The sequence below is a fragment of the Cygnus atratus genome, chromosome 1 (assembly GCF_013377495.2).
Source record: "Cygnus atratus isolate AKBS03 ecotype Queensland, Australia chromosome 1, CAtr_DNAZoo_HiC_assembly, whole genome shotgun sequence".
Classification (NCBI taxonomy): domain Eukaryota; kingdom Metazoa; phylum Chordata; class Aves; order Anseriformes; family Anatidae; genus Cygnus; species Cygnus atratus.
The window spans coordinates 67,480,590-67,499,189 of NC_066362.1; the positions used below are offsets into that span (position 1 = coordinate 67,480,590).

General features: G+C 38.7%; 1 protein-coding gene across 1 annotated transcript in view; it reads left to right on the forward strand.

The window, feature by feature from the left end:
- Positions 1–18,600, forward strand: part of DERA (deoxyribose-phosphate aldolase) — a 55,405-nt gene that overhangs the window by 1,731 nt on the left and 35,074 nt on the right. Inside the window, exons 2-5 of the mRNA XM_035550869.2 lie at positions 8,049–8,146; positions 11,236–11,383; positions 12,841–12,936; positions 14,408–14,542. Of these exons, the coding sequence (XP_035406762.1) occupies positions 8,049–8,146; positions 11,236–11,383; positions 12,841–12,936; positions 14,408–14,542 (477 nt within the window). The remainder of the gene's footprint in view (positions 1–8,048; positions 8,147–11,235; positions 11,384–12,840; positions 12,937–14,407; positions 14,543–18,600) is intronic.

Consider the following 18,600-nt stretch of genomic DNA (forward strand, 5'->3'; position numbering starts at 1 on the left):
CCTTTCCACCTATTTTCTGTAATTTTCTGTTCCTGTAACTCCACTGCCCAAGAGATAGAGTTAACTTGTGTGCAAGATTATTGAGGGAGAACACAGTGGGATGGATGTCTTTAGGGCTGTACCACATGGCCTATTCCAACTGCAGCTGGTTCACCTGGAAAGGCCACTGCCCCCCGTTTATCCACAGGTACTTGTTGCCATCCCCTCCCAGTGATTTCTTTAAATCAGTTGTGGTCAAAATGACCCAGGTTGGAGGTGCAGGTCATACCCTGCAGAGGCTGTTTCTAACTGCTTGCTGGCTTATGCTGGCACTTTAAGGGAGAAAATCTCCCTGGCATTCAGTCTCCAAGTAAATACACATCTTTAGTGCTATTATCTTAAGTAAATTGCTCTATCATATTTTAAGTGCTGTACCTTCGCTGGTAACAGTAGTCAAAAGGGGTATGTTAAGCCCTTGCCTTTATCTTTCATGGTTGCTAGCTATGCCCATTGCTTCTGTGACTTTACATGTTAGCTTTTGAAGGTTTTGCCTGCTTGCAACAGCAGCTTTAACAGTAATTCAAATAATTTGCTCCATATCTTGCAGAGCTTTCTGTAACGTTATAGGTGTTTGCTAATAGGGACACCGAGTGGTAAAATATCTTTTACTTAAAAAATACTTTATTTCATTTGAATCCTTTTCTGTGCTTCTGTTATTTCTTTGTTCAATACGTAATGTCATTATTTATGAAGTGTGTTTCGGATGCCACCATTAGAGAGCATCTTATTTATTCATGAATGGCAAACTAAACTGTTCTTAAATCATTGCATATAATGCTTCCCCGTGTGATTTTTTCCAGTAAAATAAATACATTTTTGTAAAAACCCTTAATTAATCCTTTCTTTCTTCTTATCGCTGTTCCTCAGTAGAAGTAGGAGTTTACTTGTTAAAAAGAACAGGTACATCTGAAGCAGATAAAGACACAGATTTGAATGAACTAGTCAGAGGGTCACTAGTCTAATGTACTGGCACTTCTGATATGTTTTCAGTGAGACAATCATATAAAGAAGGTGGATAAGAAATTTTATAAGTTTGTCGTTCCACAGGGACTGTCTGCAGAAACATTCTTTTATACTCAGGTACATTGTGATGACTATGAGGGCTGAAAGGAATCTGCCTCTCCCCTTCTGCTCTTAAGGGCACTTGAGTATAATGGACCAGGTGCTTCGTACTTTATCACTTTTCAAAAAAGCATCAGATGCAACTTTTAATGCCACTTCAGAACAAAGTAGTGAGAAACATGAATGAGCATTTGCTTTGTAGCGTAAGCTAAGTAGTATACTCCTTTGGTTTAACTGCAGGGATGCGGGCATTTGCCACATGGTTTTTCTGTTCCCTGCAGATGTAATTTTGATGCAGCAGCTTCAGAAGTCATGGAGAAAAATAGACAGATGTCCTGTAACCTTGGGTAGGGGCAGAAAATGACAACTAGGATGTTTAAAGCTCAGCAGATAATGCATCTTGTGCATCCTGAACTTGTGCCTAGGTACAGATCTTTCTTCAGGCAGCTCAGTAGGGAGGTTGGATGGGGGAATGGCCTGAACAATGACCCAAGGTCATGTGGCAGATCAACAGCAGAAATGATTGCCAGTTGAAAAAACTACAGTTTTACAATTTATTGTATTATAAGGGGTGAGTCATGCTTGACCAACCTAATTGCCTTCTATAGTAAAATGACTGGTTATGTTGACAAGGGGAGAGCAGTAGATGTCATTTATTTCAACTTTATCGAGGCTTTTGATGCTATCTCTTGCAAAATTATTGTATCCAAGTTGGGGCATTTGGGAAGGTAGATACCTGAATGGGTAAAAACCTGTTTGGATGGTTCAGTTGAGAAGAGTATGACCAATTGACCATTACCTGCTTTGAGGCTGGTACTAGGTAGAGTGATACAGGGGTTTCGCCTGGTGCCCATCTTGTTTAACCTTTTTTTCAGTAACCTAGAGGTGGTGATAGACTTGTTGCTCATAAAGTGTGTAGACGTCACTAAATTGACAAACTGGCACAAGTTCAGCAGAGGGCTACCAAGACAGCTGGGGCCTGGAGCACTTGCCCTGTGAGGAGAGACTGAGGGAGCTAGGCTGAGTTAGACTGGTGAGGAGGTGGCTTCAGGGGTACTAACACCAGCCTGCTCATCCCTGTTGCGAGGGCATCAAGAAAGCAGAGCCAGGCTCTTCTTGGCTTGCGTGATGAGATGAAGTAAGACAACAGACTTGTTCTGAGACAGAGAAGTTCGGACTGGATATGAAGAAAAACTTCATGCGGGACAGTCAGGCAGTGGGGCAGGTTGCCCAGAGGCTGTGCAGTCTCCATCCTCAGGGGCTCTCAAAATGCAGCTGGATAAAGTCCTGAGAAACATGGTCTGAGCTCAGATCTGGCCCTGCTGTGAGCAGGAGGTTGGATGAAAGACTGGATGATAAAGATCATCCAGCCCAGATCATTCTCTGATTATTTTTTGGTGTGTGTGTGTGTATATATATATATATATATATATATATATATTCTTTGAGTAATGAATAATGAATTACACTTGTTTTGCCAAGTCTGTTCTTGGACTATTTAAAAAAAAAATCCATCCATGTTGCTCAGTCCCTCTAGATGAAGGGCCAGAAATACATTCGTTACGTTTAAATTGATATTTTTAATTATAGGTGGTATTTCTGAGCCATTTACATATGAGAGCTAGCCTGTTGGTAAGTGGCATTTAGATAATGAAGCATTGCATCCCTTTTCAAGACCACGTAATTCTGTTCTAATATATTAATATCTGGTTTTAGCCTGTACAGGGGTTCTGTTCCTTCACTGTTTCCTCTCTAACACCTTTTGAATCTGCTAGACAACTGTAATTCGAAAGAAAGATAGATGTCTCAGAAATAACTAAGTCACTGGGCAGAATGACCAAACTAGTCTCTCTGAGGAAAAGGCAGGCACAACTCAGCAATTATGTGGCTTCTCATTACAACTTTTTTTTTTTTTTTTTTTGGCTTTATCCAAGTAACAATGTCCTGTCTTACTCCATAGTCATAAGGACCATAACAGGACAGCTGGGCTGCTGGGGTAAGGAGAGGTCTCCGTAGGCAGGGTGGAAGCAGACGACTGAGATCTGCAGGAAAGCAAGCTCCTGCTGTTCTGCAGCTCGTGGAGCAGCCAGCCTTCTGAGAAAAGAAAGGCTCATAAGCGGTTTTCAAAGTGCTTTGGAGGATGCTGTGAGCCCTTTCATCGGATCCATAGCCAAGATGATGCGACCTTACCAATGTCGTGAGCCAGTAGAGCTTATTTCTAGTTCAGAGCTCATGCCTTGGTGTCCTCCTTTGTGTACCTGAATGCTGACGACTTGCAGGCTGAACTTCTCCCATATAAGAAGGACCCATCTGAGAATAAAATAGGTCTCTGGCAAGAGTTTCTATAGGAAGGTGATTGCAGCTTCTATGTCAAAGAAGCTGAGTAACCCCCAAGCTCTAAACATCTTACTTGGTAACAAAACTGTTGTATAGCGTAACCTGATCCTGGATTTTTTTCTCTCTCTTCAGTGTTTTTCTTAGACTATGAATGGCCAGCTGGATTCAGCCCATGTTCAACTGTTCAACCTCATTTCTCCACTGAAGGTTCAGGACACAGTTTCATATAAGCTTCTCCAGAAATAATAGCTTTCATCACTTCCCTTACCCATTTTATCATGTGTTTATGGTAAGAGCAGGAGCACACATGCTGTTTCTGGCACAGAAAAGGAAATAAACAGTTGGGGGGGCAGCTTCTTTTGGGGACAGCGCTGCTTTGAAATGCTTGTGAAACTACAGCCTCAGGCATTCTTAACTTTCTGTTTCGCCATCTGAAGGGTAACAGCTACACATTTTCCAAAGCTTCTGAAAAGCTGTCTTTTTTTTTCATGAGGAATGTGTTAGGTATCTTAGATATTTATGTAATTATACTAATGAAGTGGTTTTATTTATTGTTTTCTGAGGAAATGCTTGGTATTTTTGGAGTCGGGTTCTTCAAAGGGAGGAGATGAATTTCCTGTTAAGATGTTGAATATGATTTTTTCAAATGTCTTCAGAGGAAAAAGTAAACTTGAAGAGTGATTACAGAATATTGGCTAATTAGCTATAGTGTAACTGCTTTAATTACTTTTATCCCTGAAGCCACATGACTGTGCAGATGACTAGCAGATGACTTATTTAAAAAAAAAAAAAAAAAGACGTGTTCACACTGCAAGGTTAATGAGCCTAATTAAATATAGTTTTCCTTATCCAGATACTAAATCATAAAGCTTGGGGGAGTGGAGGAGGGGCAGAATCCAAAGGCGGTCAGTTCTATTTCAAATAGTGGTTTTATTCTGATTTTTTCTTAATTGAAAAAAAAAAAAAAGCTGGCATTGTAAGTGATTTTTCTGAATAGAGACACCTATATTTAAAATCTAGTGAGGTCTCACACAGTAAACTTTGAAAGTCTATTTAGAGACAATTACACTGAGACATACTTGTTTTCAGTTGCCCACTGCTTTAATTAATGGAGAAGTGGGCTTGAATAAAAGATCTGTGTCAGATAGGAGTCTCCATCTGCTGCTGGATATTACCAGAACCTTTGTCCTTCTTTGCCGTGCATTCTTTTTATTGCAGCATTTTTATTTCTCTTTGTAAGTTGCCTAATGTTTTGCATGGAGTTCTGATATTCTTTTTTTAAGTTTTTTTTTTTTTTTTAAAGCTGTGCACAGTTCAATATCCCACATTCAGAAAAGACTTAGAGATCCAAATTCTGTGGTCTTTCAAGGAAACGAAAATCTCAGACACAAAAATTAGATTGGGTTGCCATGAATCAGCTACCTTCATGACTGGTCTTGAGATATTAAAAACAGAAGGTAAAATGTATTGCATCGTGAGACCGAAGGGTTTAAGCCAGTGCCTTTCATTGTACTGCAAAGAACCAAGAGTGCATATTGCTGATGAGCTGGCATATCATATGGTGACTTTCTCATGTGATTTACCACACTGAGGAGACCAGGTAAAACTAAATTTTATATATAGGGCCTTTTGGTTCTGAACAGAGTGGTTTTATTTTATTTTTATTTTTATTTTATTTATTTATTTATTTATTTATTTATTTTTTCTTTTAAATGGACCATAAGAATAAGCATGTCATCTTTCAGGTACCCACTCCTTTAAAAGCAGCAATGGGTGAATATGAGTTAACAAATTAGTGGCTTATTTCACTTCCACTATTCCTCCACCTCTTTTCTCACATTGACTGTGAATTTCTTAAACATTACTTCTCCCACCACCACCCAAACAGCATTACCCTCGAATATTTCCTTTAACCTAATCTAATGTGCAGGGCTCCATTTCCTACACAGATTGCTCAGACCTTCTGAGAAGCTATGCCCAAAGGTCAGGTATGGCCAGATATAGTAACAGTATGTCTCTAGAAGTCCAGCACAAGATGTATCAGATTAAATCCTCTCCAAATAATAAGCAACAAAGCGTTAACCTCTCCATGGAGGCAGTTGCTGTTCTATCACTTAAATTCGGGTTTATGCCCCAATAGCCAAGAGGTTGAAAATTTTCCATATCTAATGAAGTGGATGCTGTCTTCATATTCTTCCAAACTCTGTAGAAGGCAGCTTTTATAAGGTCCAATTTCTTGGCTGTCTTCTGTAAGGTAGGAAGAATGGGTTAAAGTAGATTAACTGAAGCTTCTGGATCTTTATTAGAGAGTTAGAAGCTGAGTTCCTCACCTAAACTGGCTTCTTTGACTTTATCATATTTTCCAAAGGAGCTGAAAGATCACCGTATACCCAGTAGAGGTCAAAGGTTACCATGACAAATTGGATTATGATTAAATGATTCTACCTGAACACTTGGCACACAGTAGAAGAATCACTACACAGAGTTTGTGTTTCCTTTATTTGTCTATGTATTCATTTATATTTTCCAATGGGCTTTGGCAAGTATCACTTATGGTGGCCCCATGGGAAGAGATTAATGTTCTCTGCTGATCACCTGGGAGACTTGACCTTAAAGCAACTGCAGAAGACGTAGCTTATATTTCAGCTGTCTATGCTTATGTGGTTTACATTTATTGACATTCAAAAAGAAGGAAAGATCTAGCCGTAAGTATTGTAGCTATAGATTTTCTCGGCTGCATTCTACGTGCCAGATGAGCTGCTTGCATTTGAGACAATGAATTAGCCTGTGGCTTTTCAAACGGAGAGAATTAATGAGGGTTTGTTGTTACAGAGGTTTGCAACTTCGCTAGCTCCTCCTTTTTCACCATACAATGACTCTGACATTAGAAATTCTAAAATTCCTTCTTTTGTTTACTTCCTCTGGTCACCATTTTGAACCTGCCTGTAGGTATGGCTTATATTATTACTTGTAGGTGGTAATAGAAAAGCAGTCGTGAGGTGGCCTATAGAACAAGGCTTAGTTCAATTGTTTCATGCCTTTGTCCTGCATTTCCACTGAGTCATCTCTACCGTAAATTGGTTTCTCCAGTGTTTTCTGTAAGTCCCATTAGGAAAACAAGCTTGTATTTACACATATTTTGGCTGGTGTATTAGTCCTGCACTTTTATATGTTACTAAAACTAAAAAATAGGAAGAAAAAACTCAGGACAAGATTTCTGTATGAAATCAATGATTTTGACTATCTGCTTTTTTTTTAAAATGCAAGCTTAATACAGCAAGAAAGAATACTCCAAGAGATGAGAAGCACTTAATAAATTAATTGATTGATTAATAATTAATTGATTACCCAGAATTATTATCTCTTAATATCTGTACAGGTGTCCATATACAGTCCTTAACTGATGATGGTAATTGATGATTGCCACTGATGGGGGTGATTTGTTGATGGTTAGTGGTTGATGATCATTAATATTGTCATCAGAGTATATTCATAGTTTTGTTATATGAATAATATTTAGAAGAATTAATTATGTTTTGGAATACGAGAGATTTAAAAGATGTTCTATTTTCCTTTACCTGTATCCTTCTATGAGCAGGAGGATTTGAGTTTGTTTATTAACATTCAAATTTGCACCTCTAGTTTAACATACTAAGCAGAAATTTCAAGATGCAAGGGCCTGAACTATCAATTCTCCATTATCAGTTACCCTTCATTAAGAGGTAACCATTTTTTAGTGCTTCTGGTTTTGGACAGTTTCATTATTATGTAAATGTTGAGCATCCACTTTTCTGTGACTTGGTTATTGTTTATGGATTCTGAAACTCATTGAAATTGTGAGCCAGACTGTCTGCAGTGGGCATCTGAAGAAATTCACAGACGGAAGGTGGGGAAACAAGTCCCCTGGGGTGCTTGGCAAGGTGAGCACTTCTGAGGCAGGCATACATCTCAGCAGCTTCCAGGCAGAGAGATGTGCTGCCCAGGAATTCACTGCATTTGGAGACTTGCAGCTAGCCAGCTCCTAGTAGCAAATTCAGTGAAAGTAGCTCTAGACAAAAACAACCTAAATGCATTATTACACAGAGGTCTGTCCAGAGGTTTTGGTGCCATGTGGGATAGAGATCCTGTAATCAAAGGTACGGACGCACATGCGCGTGTGCGCACACACACACAATGCCGTTGGATCCTGGTTGCAGGCAGACAAGCAAAGGATTGAATAAATGTTACCGTACTCTAAATCAAGAAGTAAATCAGCAAGCAATGGTAGAAGGCTGTTTGGTGCGTTTTTGTCTACTACATGTGTAATAAACTTCACAGTTCAGGACTGGAAACATAGCATCTCTCACCAGCTTTAAGTTAATTATGTTTTAATGGCAAAGAAAACATGCTGTGTGAAACATCCAGTTCACAGATCATCCCTTGACTGAAGTTAATAGTAGTATGATGTTTTGCATGGTGAGAAGTGTGCAAGCCCGTTAAAGGATATTAAAGCACAACGTGCTCTTCAGAGGACCCAAACAAAGCTACAACTTTCATCCAAATTCCCACACGGTACATTAAATAACACAGAAATAGATGAGAGACTTCTTTTTTTTTTCCTCCTACCCCAGAACTTGGCTGGATCTCAAAAGTGTATGTGAATCAACCTGCAGTTGTAAGGCATGCAGAACAAATTCAGAAATGGAGAACTGTGAAAGGCAATTGGCAAGTAAGTACTCTTTTTATGCATTCTGTTCCTGTATTTTTAAAGCAGTCACTCTCCTGCACTAGGCTGCAATATTGAATTTTGCTCAAGATGCATGTAAACTTAAAAGATGTGCTTGTCCATGTCGTATTTTAATAATTTGTATTTGATGATGATGGGATGGAATAAGGTGACGCATTTATCCAAACAAGTTAAAAACCTTATAACTCATGAGTGGCAAAACCGCAAATGAATTTCAGTCATCTTTATTCATGAGTGGATTAAATTGTATATTACTATCCCACCACATTTATTCTGTTTCCCAGACAGACTTCTTTGTGCACAGCCTTCTTATTTTTTAATTTTAAAGCTGTAAGATATGGTCGTGGTCCCTGTCAAGTTTGACCTACCTGGATGATTGTTGTTTACTTAAACATGCCCAACATGTGTGATTTCTTTGCTTAACTACTTCTTACCTAAAACTCAAATATCCTAACTGGCTATGGGACTTGGGAGGGTGGGGGGGCGGTGGAAGGCAGGGAGAGAAAGAAGAAAAGATGCCACGTACATTACGGGGGCTGACTTCTCAACTGCTGAGATATGGTAAACAATCAGTTATTGTCCATCTTACCATAAAATACATTCATGCACGTAAGTGACTTGTAAAGCCAGTGGTGCAAATTAACTTTTCTACAAGGCTGTCTTGTATTCATTGAACACACGTTTAGAGGGTCTTGGCAGTTACCGTCAACCTCTGCTGCCCTGCTGGCAGAAATGACAGATACTGACCTGGTGCATATTTTGGCTTCTTCAATTCATAGATGCGAATCAAAATGCAAAGCTGTCAGTTCAGCAAGGTAAGCAAATGCTGCCAAGCAGAGCAAGTAAGGCATGGCCACGTGCTGGCTTCTGCTGCCTCAGCGACAGCTCTGGCAGGCAGAGTTGGATGCAGGAATGCCATAAGCACTTTGGCAGTGTTCAGCCAAAGGCAGGGGCTGAGAAATGCCGTGGAGTAGACCCAGAGCTCCCAGCAAGCTCTCAGCTGTGGGGTTGTAACTAGTGTCCAAAGGACAAGCTGATTCCAGGTTCACCAAACAACTGTGCTGCAAGCAGAAGTGTCATTCCTCCCCTCTGTACACTGAACACATTGCTTACTTGTGACAGTGACTCATAAACTGGGAGCAGGAGGAAGGAGGCAAACAAGGAGAAATCTTAATAATGCCACTCATCAGAACAAAGCAAGAATCACTTAATTATACCTATTTTTTCAAAAAATTCCACAAAATAGTTGACATTCTGAGCTTAGTGTGTCAGGCAGCCATTCTGGATTGGCCGAAACTACCTTCAGGATGATCACAAATCTTCTTGTAGACCATGGTTCAGTGACAATTTGAGGGAACTGCGTAAGATCCTAGTATAAATTGCTAGCAAGTAACTTCCTGCATGTTAGATGAACCTGGAAGTCTGTGGTTTGAACATTATGAGTAAATAAAAGGATGGACATAAGCTGATAAAAATTGGAGATTAGCTCAGCATTTCCTGAGTTTCCTACTTGATACTAAACTTAGCAATTCAGTGTCTCTGGGTTTGGACATTATACTGTCAGTGAGAAGATCCTGAAGGTATTCTGTAACCTTGGCTATCTTCAGATACTGCATTTTAAAATACACGTTTTAAAAATCCCTTTAAAAAATGAAGTTCGTACCAGTTCATGGAACTCCCTTACTACACCTGTCTTGATGACGTTATGATTTATGTCATGATAGATGAGACAAAAAATCCTTCGAATGAAGGATAAAAGCATCCAAGTAAGAGATATATTAAACCATTTAAAGTGAAAAGCATTTCTAAAGTATTATAGGGTGAAAGTAGAAATCAATTAGAAACAAGAAGTCAAGCTTAGACTAACACAGGCCAGTAACAGTTCATTACTCAGTCCAGTAACCCCAAAGCAGCTTTTGGCGTAATACTTGCTACAAGTTTAGAAAGGAGACTCCCATTGGCAAAGTGGCACAGGTCTGTAGGCTGGCCTGCCTCTTAAGATTTGCGGAGTAATACCTTCATGCAGAAGCAAGAAGTTTTGCTGCAGGTGTTGACAAATCATGTCACAGAGCAGAATGGTCAGGGAGGCATTGCCCGTGATATTGCTGTACAGATTTTGCTACTCCAACCTCTCCCCTTGTTGAACAAGTGCCAACCAAAAGATCTCTACTTTTAGCGAAGCCATTACTGTAAATGAGAATTTACTGGAAGACCTTTAACAAATACTTCAAAATAATGCTTCAAGTTCAATTTTTGTTCAACAACAAAGCTTGAAAATTTTTTGGTTGTGCTTTTGTTCAGTGCTCTGATCAATAAGTCTTTTAAAGTTCTGTAGCATTTTCAACTAAACGCTGCTTTAGCCCTGTAATTTAGCTCTTATGCTGTTTTTTTTTTTTTTTTTTTTTACCAAATAATTACAATTTATTTTTCTTTATCTCAGATTCACATAACAGAAAGTGGAAATATCTGGAGTATAGATCCTGTTTTAAGAAGCATGGGTTCTTACCTCCCATTGCTTCCATGAGTCACTCTCACAGTAGAACAGACATAAAAATATGCAAGTGTACAAATTGCCGACATGTACACTCATCTGGTTATTTGTGTTTGCAAACCTGTGCTCCTTTTTAAGCATACGTATAATTTACTATGCATACCAGCTTTAAAGATACAGGCATACTGCATAGCGTGGAACGTACCGAAACAGTAAGGTCGTTCACGTAGGTGATGGTTTTATCCTTGTTTTAGAGAATTTAATTTGAAACTAAATGTTTTATGTCCAGTTAAGTGTTGTCTGATTCTTAGAGTCCTGTTAGGTAGTTAGCTTTTGCACCGAAAAAGCTGACTTTTGATTCCAAATCCTTTCTGTACTATTAGATATTGCTTAAGACATGCAAATTTCTGCCATCCCTGTCTGTCATAAACCATTCTTTGCACATCCTCCATATTATATGCCATACGTTTCCTGATTCTTAGAGTGAGAGCTAGGCTTTGGATTTCTGGATCCTTTAAGTCAGTTTGACTTCGGAAGCATAAACTGAGATACTGTATTCCTTCCTTCGCTCTCTTTGCAGGCTGCTTGGCTGCTGAAAGCTGTCACATGTATAGACCTTACCACTCTTTCAGGTGACGATACTCCTTCAAATGTTCACAGAATGTGTTTTAAAGCTAAGCATCCCATCAGAGAGGATCTGCTGAAAGCCATGGATATGCATGATAAAGGTACGATCATTTTTGTTCTGTTTGCTTTGTGGAAAAATTGTCTATTTCCTCAATATTTTTCCAGTTTTCAGTAAAGCATGGAGTCAGAGAAACACGGTAAGTTATGGTACGTAATGAGCAAATTTGATTTTGAAGCTGTAAGTGGTGTAACTTCAGTGTATGTGTTTTAATAGCAGTGCATTAAGGTGTAACTAATTGAGTATTCCATTAATCTGCTGCTGTCTGTTCTAAACTGGAGAAGGGGGGATGTTCATGTGACTTTGGATTTCACACTTAGATGATGTTGCTCTGTGTTACTACCAAGTCTGCAAGTCTGCTACTCTGCCTGTTGGAAAAGATGCATTCCACACTTGTAAGAATATTATTTCTCCCTCAGAAAGTATTATCTGTTACTCACTTGTTTGAGTAATTATGGTAAGAGACATCTTTGCAGCCCAATCTGCTTTAAGGAGTCAGTCCTTTAGTGAGTGTCTGTGGTTGTGTGTGTATCATGTATACACACACTTACAAAGTTCCCAGCTAAGTCAACACAGTTGAAAGGAAAGAAGACAGCCCTTACAAACTAGTGGTAAAACTTTCACTGACATTACTCAAGCAGGCTCTATCTGAAGTTCAAATGTTACACCCAGGACTGAACACAATACAAATTCAGAGCAAATTAAGACTCAATATAAAACCTCTTTAAATCTGAGCAGCGCTTCTCAATTTTTCTACGTACAATCACTGGTGTGTCAGTGAATGCTGTTTGACTTTTGTCCTGCTATGTTGGCCTTATGATGATCTAACAAAAAGAACAAACTTGGTGACATGTACGGCATGCTTCTACTATTGAAATATTTCAGTTGTTTTATGTGGGCATTTGTCCACCAACTGGAGTCATATGATATAAAACCAAAGGGGGAGATTAGATGTCTGGTTTCTAGCCATACATTTGAAATATCAAAGGTAGTCTTTCTGTCTAGATTTATGGACTCTTCAGATGGCTGAAATATTAAATATGAGACCAATTATCTGAGACTTTGAGAGAATAGCATTTTAACTAGAAATGCAGTAGAACTGCATTAACATGAAGACTGCTCAGTTGCTGCTGGGCTCAGTCTGGCTCTACAGGTAAGAACAAAGCTTGGCAGCAGTTTCTCTCACAGTATCCTACTGACTGAGAGTGTCTTTACTGTATGGCATTAAACAGTGAATCTATCAATAAAAATCTTGTAGCTTGAACTCCTGCTAATGGAAACTTATTCCCAGGGTCAGGTGAAGAAACATGAGTGTGGTAACGATATGCAGAATCACCTGAACTGCTCGAACAATAAAACATATATCCCAGTGTAGATGCTTAAGGTCCTTGTGAAAATACAAAAGTGGGAGGTGCAAACAATACACATGTGCTTGTTATATGGATTGCACTAGAGAAGGTGGAAATGCACATACGAAGAAGTGAACTGTGTCTCTTGCAGGTATTACTGTTGCAGCAGTTTGTGTATATCCTGCAAGGGTCACTGATGCTGTTAATTCCTTAAAGGCTGCTGGTTGCAACATACCAGTAGCTTCAGGTAAGTTTTATTTTAAAATCAAAAATTAAATCTTTCTGTGCTATAAAAAAATGTAGAAAAATCTGGAAGTTTGGACTTGCTTCAGAGAGTAAGGTAAAAAGGTAGCAGGTGGAAGGAAAGGAACGGAGAGAAGGATTTGCTTCTGGCAGTTGTTATCTTTTGTTTTGTTTCAACTTTAAGCGTATCAGGAATGACAAGTCTATTTTGCTGGAAGTTTGTCAGAGAGGTCCTTAAGATACAGAATCATAGTATCACAGAATGGTTTGGGTTGGAAGGTACCTTAAAGATCATCTGGTTCCAACCCCCCTGTCATGGGCAGGGACACCACCCACTAGACCAGGTTGTTCAGAGCCCCAACCAACCTGGTCTTGAACTTCCAGGGATGGGGCATCCACAGCTTCTCTGGGCAGCCTGTTCCCCTCACCTGAATAAAATAAATTGAGATAGTGTGCTGGACAAAGAATCAGTAGACAATAAGTAACTGTTAATAATAATAGAACTACAGTAATCATTTTGACAGTTCTAATACAAGTCTTTGGTTGTATGATTTGTTTTGTTTTCCCCATCAGTTTTTTGGTTTTTAAGTGTAATCCTACAAGCTGAATTCAGTGAAGCTGTGTGAAGAGGCAAGGGTTATTGCTTGCTGAGCAGCCTGCAGGTTCAGGACTTGTACTCACAAATCTAATAGCAGCAGTTCTTCTCCAGTCACCACATGAGAGAGAAGTCCTGAATCTACAATAAGCAAGAAATAAGATCACAGAATTACGCATGTGGGAAGGGAGCTCTGGGTGTCATCTAGTCCAGCCTCCCACTCAAAGCAGGGGTTAACTTTGAAGTTTATCAGGTGCTTATGTCCATGTTTTCTGTGCTTTCTTTTCATTTTTTCATTGTGTAGGGAAAAATAAATACTACATGTATTTAGATGTCAGAGAATCTCTGACAGCCATTATTTTTTGCATTTCCAAAGTTACTTTAGCTTTTGTACTTAAACATCATAAAGGAAATTCTAAGTAGGCCACATTAAAAAGTTTTTAGCATATTGTGATTTAACTGTTAAATGTATTACTGGGAGTTAACCTGAAATGCTTCTTATAAACGTTGGAGAGAATTTTAAAAGTATGTATTGCTTAATGTATGAGTTCTCTCCTTGTTTGTTCAATTCCGCTGGAGGCCATAGATACGATGCTCGCATAGGCCATTTTGGAAAACTTTAAGGCTTGTGAAAGAGACCTTTTTTCAAGAAGTGGTTGTAGTATCTTGCTGGACATTGGTTCTTGAGGGAAGAAATAATGTTTATTGTGTATGGAGACAGTAAGATGAGCTGCCTTTAGATTTTTGAATTGTGATAGGGATTTAAAATTAAAAAAAAAAAAAAGCTTTCGAATTCTTTGTTGCATTCTTTAGTGCAAATTTTATGTTCAATTTATGAAACAAATTTTCTTCCCCCTGCCTGCATCTCCCTCCTTGCTAGTGGCTGCTGGGTTTCCATCTGGACAAACTCCTCTAGAAACCAAACTGGCTGAAATAAAGCTAGCTGTGCAGTATGGTGCCAGAGAGATCGACATCGTCATTAGCAGGAGCCTGGTGCTGAGTGGCCAATGGGAAAGTAAGTCTCCTTAGGCAAGGAACCTAAACTTGTACGTGTGCACGTGTGTGAGCTCTTTCTTTGTCTCTTCCTCCAGTTCCCACATCAGTCCTTGAATAATTTGGTCCCTCCCCAAAGAGTAGCTGATAATCCAGGTCACTGAATGAAATAAAAACAGCATAAGTAAGTTATGACAAATGGTCAGATTTTTTGAAAAGAATGCTGTTACAAATTTTGTCAAGTCGGATATTCAGAATGACTTTGTGTTTTGAAAATTCAGGTCCATTGCTTCTATGCCTTTGAGGATTGTGCATATAGGAATAAAAAATAGCAAGTAAAATGGAAGAAAAGTGAATGCTATAGTCTTTGAACTGTTTTATTAACCCCCCCCCCAAAGGGCTGAGAGTCTAAATATCTTGTTAAATATACATATTTCAATATTTGACCAAAAATATGTATTTTACTTGTTTTCCCTGAAAGTTGAGGGTACATATTGACTGTTCATATTATTTTTGATGTTCTTGTTCTGTAGACTACAACTAATAAGTTAGAACAATAATACTGAAGACTGTTTTTGCTCTAATTGCGTCCTTAATGTACGGTGAATGGTTTACCTTAAGTGCTGACAATGCTTCTACAACTAATCTCAGTGTGAAGGTAAACACATCATTGTCTTGGAATGAATTTTCCATTTAGTTGTATAATACAGTACTGTAATAGCCTGTGTGATTGGAAGACTCCAAAGGTTTGGTTAAGGAAATGCAGTCATCATGGTAACAGATCTTTTCTGATTTTGGTCTTCTTTCAATTAGCAGTTAGAATTGAACAAAAAAGCAGGTTTCTGCATCTGTCTTCAAAATTGGTTTCCACTCTCTCTAACATTTTAACCTCTTTTGTATTTATCATCTCTATCCCTTTGCCCATAAATACATGTAGCTTTACGAATGTTTGGCTTCTTGAGGACAGGCATTGTCACAGTCTTTTGTTTCTTTCAGAGTGGCTATTTTAAATTCAGATACAGCCTCAGGAACTGCTGGAAGATGGAGACTAGGTGACTGAGCAGTTTTAAATAAGACAAAATGATGGTTCAAATTCTGTGTCAGCTAGCAGCAAGGTTGTGCGCACATCTTCCTGTGCTGTGCTATGCCTTGTAGTGATCCATACTTCCAGTTACAAAGCATGTTGCCCCTCCAGGAGATGCCCTCCAGTGGGGACACTTACAGGGTAGGTACAAAATGATTCCAGTCAATGATCTTTGACCAAGACTGAAAAAAGACCAGCAGACTGGACTTGAACATCAACTTGAATTTGTGTCTGACAAAGTCTGCCAGCAATTCTGACATAACTGTGGTCACCATGCTTCAGACTTTGAGGTACTAACTGCTGTTAAGTGCAAGTTACACAGAGCAGAGGTCAGAAAGTTAGTGCATGCAGTCAGTTGCAAATGCAGGCTCTAGACTATGTAGTCCAGGGTTACAAGAGCTCAGAGGAGAATTACAGGGCTAGATTCAGAGAGAAGGTTTGTATCACTGATTGAAATGGACTAGATATATGTTGTTAGTTTTTTCTGTGTGGGAAATGAATTGTTTTTGGTAATCATAAATTACTAGGGAGGAATACGCAGACATAAGAATGATGGACCCAGTATAAAGCTACCAGTTTACTAAATAAGTAAATTAGAGTTGACTTTTGATTTGGTATATATATTCTTTTATCCATAGATGAAGTCATGACAACCTTGAAAGCCATCCATTTTTTTGGCAATTGTTAGTTTACTTTTCTTTTACTGAGAGCAGAATTGAAATTATTTCCAAATGTTTTCTGAAAGTTTGTTTATGAACATGAATCTGTGTATGGCACTTATTTACATTGTCTTGAAAAAGCTACCTCAGGAACAGAATGTATTTGCCAGATAATGAAGGGGAAAAATTCTAATATTTAACGTGCCCATCCAAAAAATTATTCCAGTTGGAGCTCTGATTTTTTTTTTGGGGGGGGGGGGGGGGGTTGGGGAGAGGGGAGGAATTCATTATTCTTTCTGTCTAGCTTTCATAGAATCACAGAATGGTTTGGTTTGGAAGGGACCTTAAAGATCACCTCGTTCCAGCCCTCCTGCCATGGGCAGGGACACCTCCCACTAGACCAGTTTGCCGAAAGCCCCGTCCAGCCCGGCCTTGAACACTTCTGGGGATGGGCAGCCACAGCCTTTCTGTGCAACCAGTGCCAGTGCCTCACCACCCTCCAAGTGAAGAATTTACTTTCAGCAGGTGTATGTTACTTGTGTGAACATGCAGCTTTCCAGCTCTATCTAATGGTTAGGTATGATACGCTATAAAGTACATTTCGTGAAGTTAGAAGAAGGGATGAAGAAATCTCTTTTAGGCTGGATCCATTTAGTATGTAAAATTGAAAAAGAATGTCTAGTGCACTAGCAATGACTGCGTTCAAGGTACTTCATAAACTCTAGCTGCCTTGCAGTTATGGCAAAATGCTTGCTTATACTTAAAACACTAGTTAGTATATTGTTATGGTTATTTTCTCATGTTGTCATTCTTTGAAACTTCAGGTACTATTGACAAAAATATTCACCTGGTAGAGTGCTTTATCTTACTGTTCATATATTTCAAGTTGCTGTTCTAATCTGTGCCATAATTGGGGTAGCCATGATAAAATAGTGTTGCTTTGTGATTTGTTTCAAAAGCTTATGTGGCTATTAAATATTTTAGTGTACGTTCAATTATATCAACTTTTTTTAAAGCAGTTATTATTATTGGGGCTCTTTATGACATTCAGGACACATTTTGTAGGTCTGTTCTTTATGAGGTAGTTGTTAAGAGGTTTTTAATGGTGCTGAACATGTAAACAGCTTTATTGGGCAGCTAATTTAGGTTGGAAAATAACCTTAAATGAGATTTAAGTTTATGACCTTATATGTATATACCTTTTATAAGCTATTAGCTTGTAGAGCAATAATATTTTACAATAGTTTACTCAACCATTGTTTTGTATCACTCGACAAAGTATGAATTCTGATTAAAAATCAGAATTTAGATAGTGTCTTTAAGCACAGGATATGGAGGCTGTATGTAAAGCGTGATGAAGTTGACCAACAAATTACTGAGAGAAACTGGATATGTGCTCCATACATATGTTGGAATTTCTGTACTTTCTGAAGCTGTCTGAGTTGCCCCAATGTTACTTCTAGTTCCACAGTTTTTAGCAAACAACTGGACATACCACAAGTGTCAGTGGCTTCCAAATTCTTGCTAACCATTGATAACGGTTTATATTTGCTCTGTGTCAATCAAAGTTTCGTACAAAAATGGAACAAAAGAAGTATACTTTAAGAATTTTTAGCATGGCTGCGTCCATGAAATAGATAGATATAACCTCTTTCTGAAGGTTGCCTTTCGATCCTTGCTAATAACTATTCAATCATGAGTTCAGAGGCTTTGTTCAGGAATTGGGGACACCTTCTGTGCTGTATACTCTATAAACTGCACAGAGAAAATACACTAAAATACACTGCCTGATCCAGAGGCTTGGAAAGGATTGCACATGTTGTTCTGAAATACTATAGTTGGATTTACTATTTTCTAGATTTGTAAGCTGATTTGGGACCTCAAAGTCTTTGCGTAATTTCTTTCTTACATTGTCAGCAGCAGCTCAGACTCTTGAAGCCAAATCCTGTTTTCAGTTTCATGTGAATCACTGGAGCCTGGAGTTGCACATATGTGGCTGAGAGCAGAACTGATAGAGTCGTGTTGTGCTGATAGCCTTGCGCTTGTCATTTTGTTAACAAACCTGCCATTAATGTGCAAGACAGAAGGGATTCCAGCTCATTTTCCAGTTTCCTAACATGATTACCTTGATCTTTGGTCTAACAGAAATTGAAACATCTTCCCTTCTTATCTCAGTTTCTACCCTTAACATCAGTCAATGTGACTGACTAGTTGAAAACAACAAATATGATGAATTAAAAAGGAAAAAAAAGTGCTTCTATTACCACATTTTTGAAGAAGAGCTGTATCATAAAAATTTAAGCTGTTTTTTTCTTCCTTTAACATTTTCATGTTCTG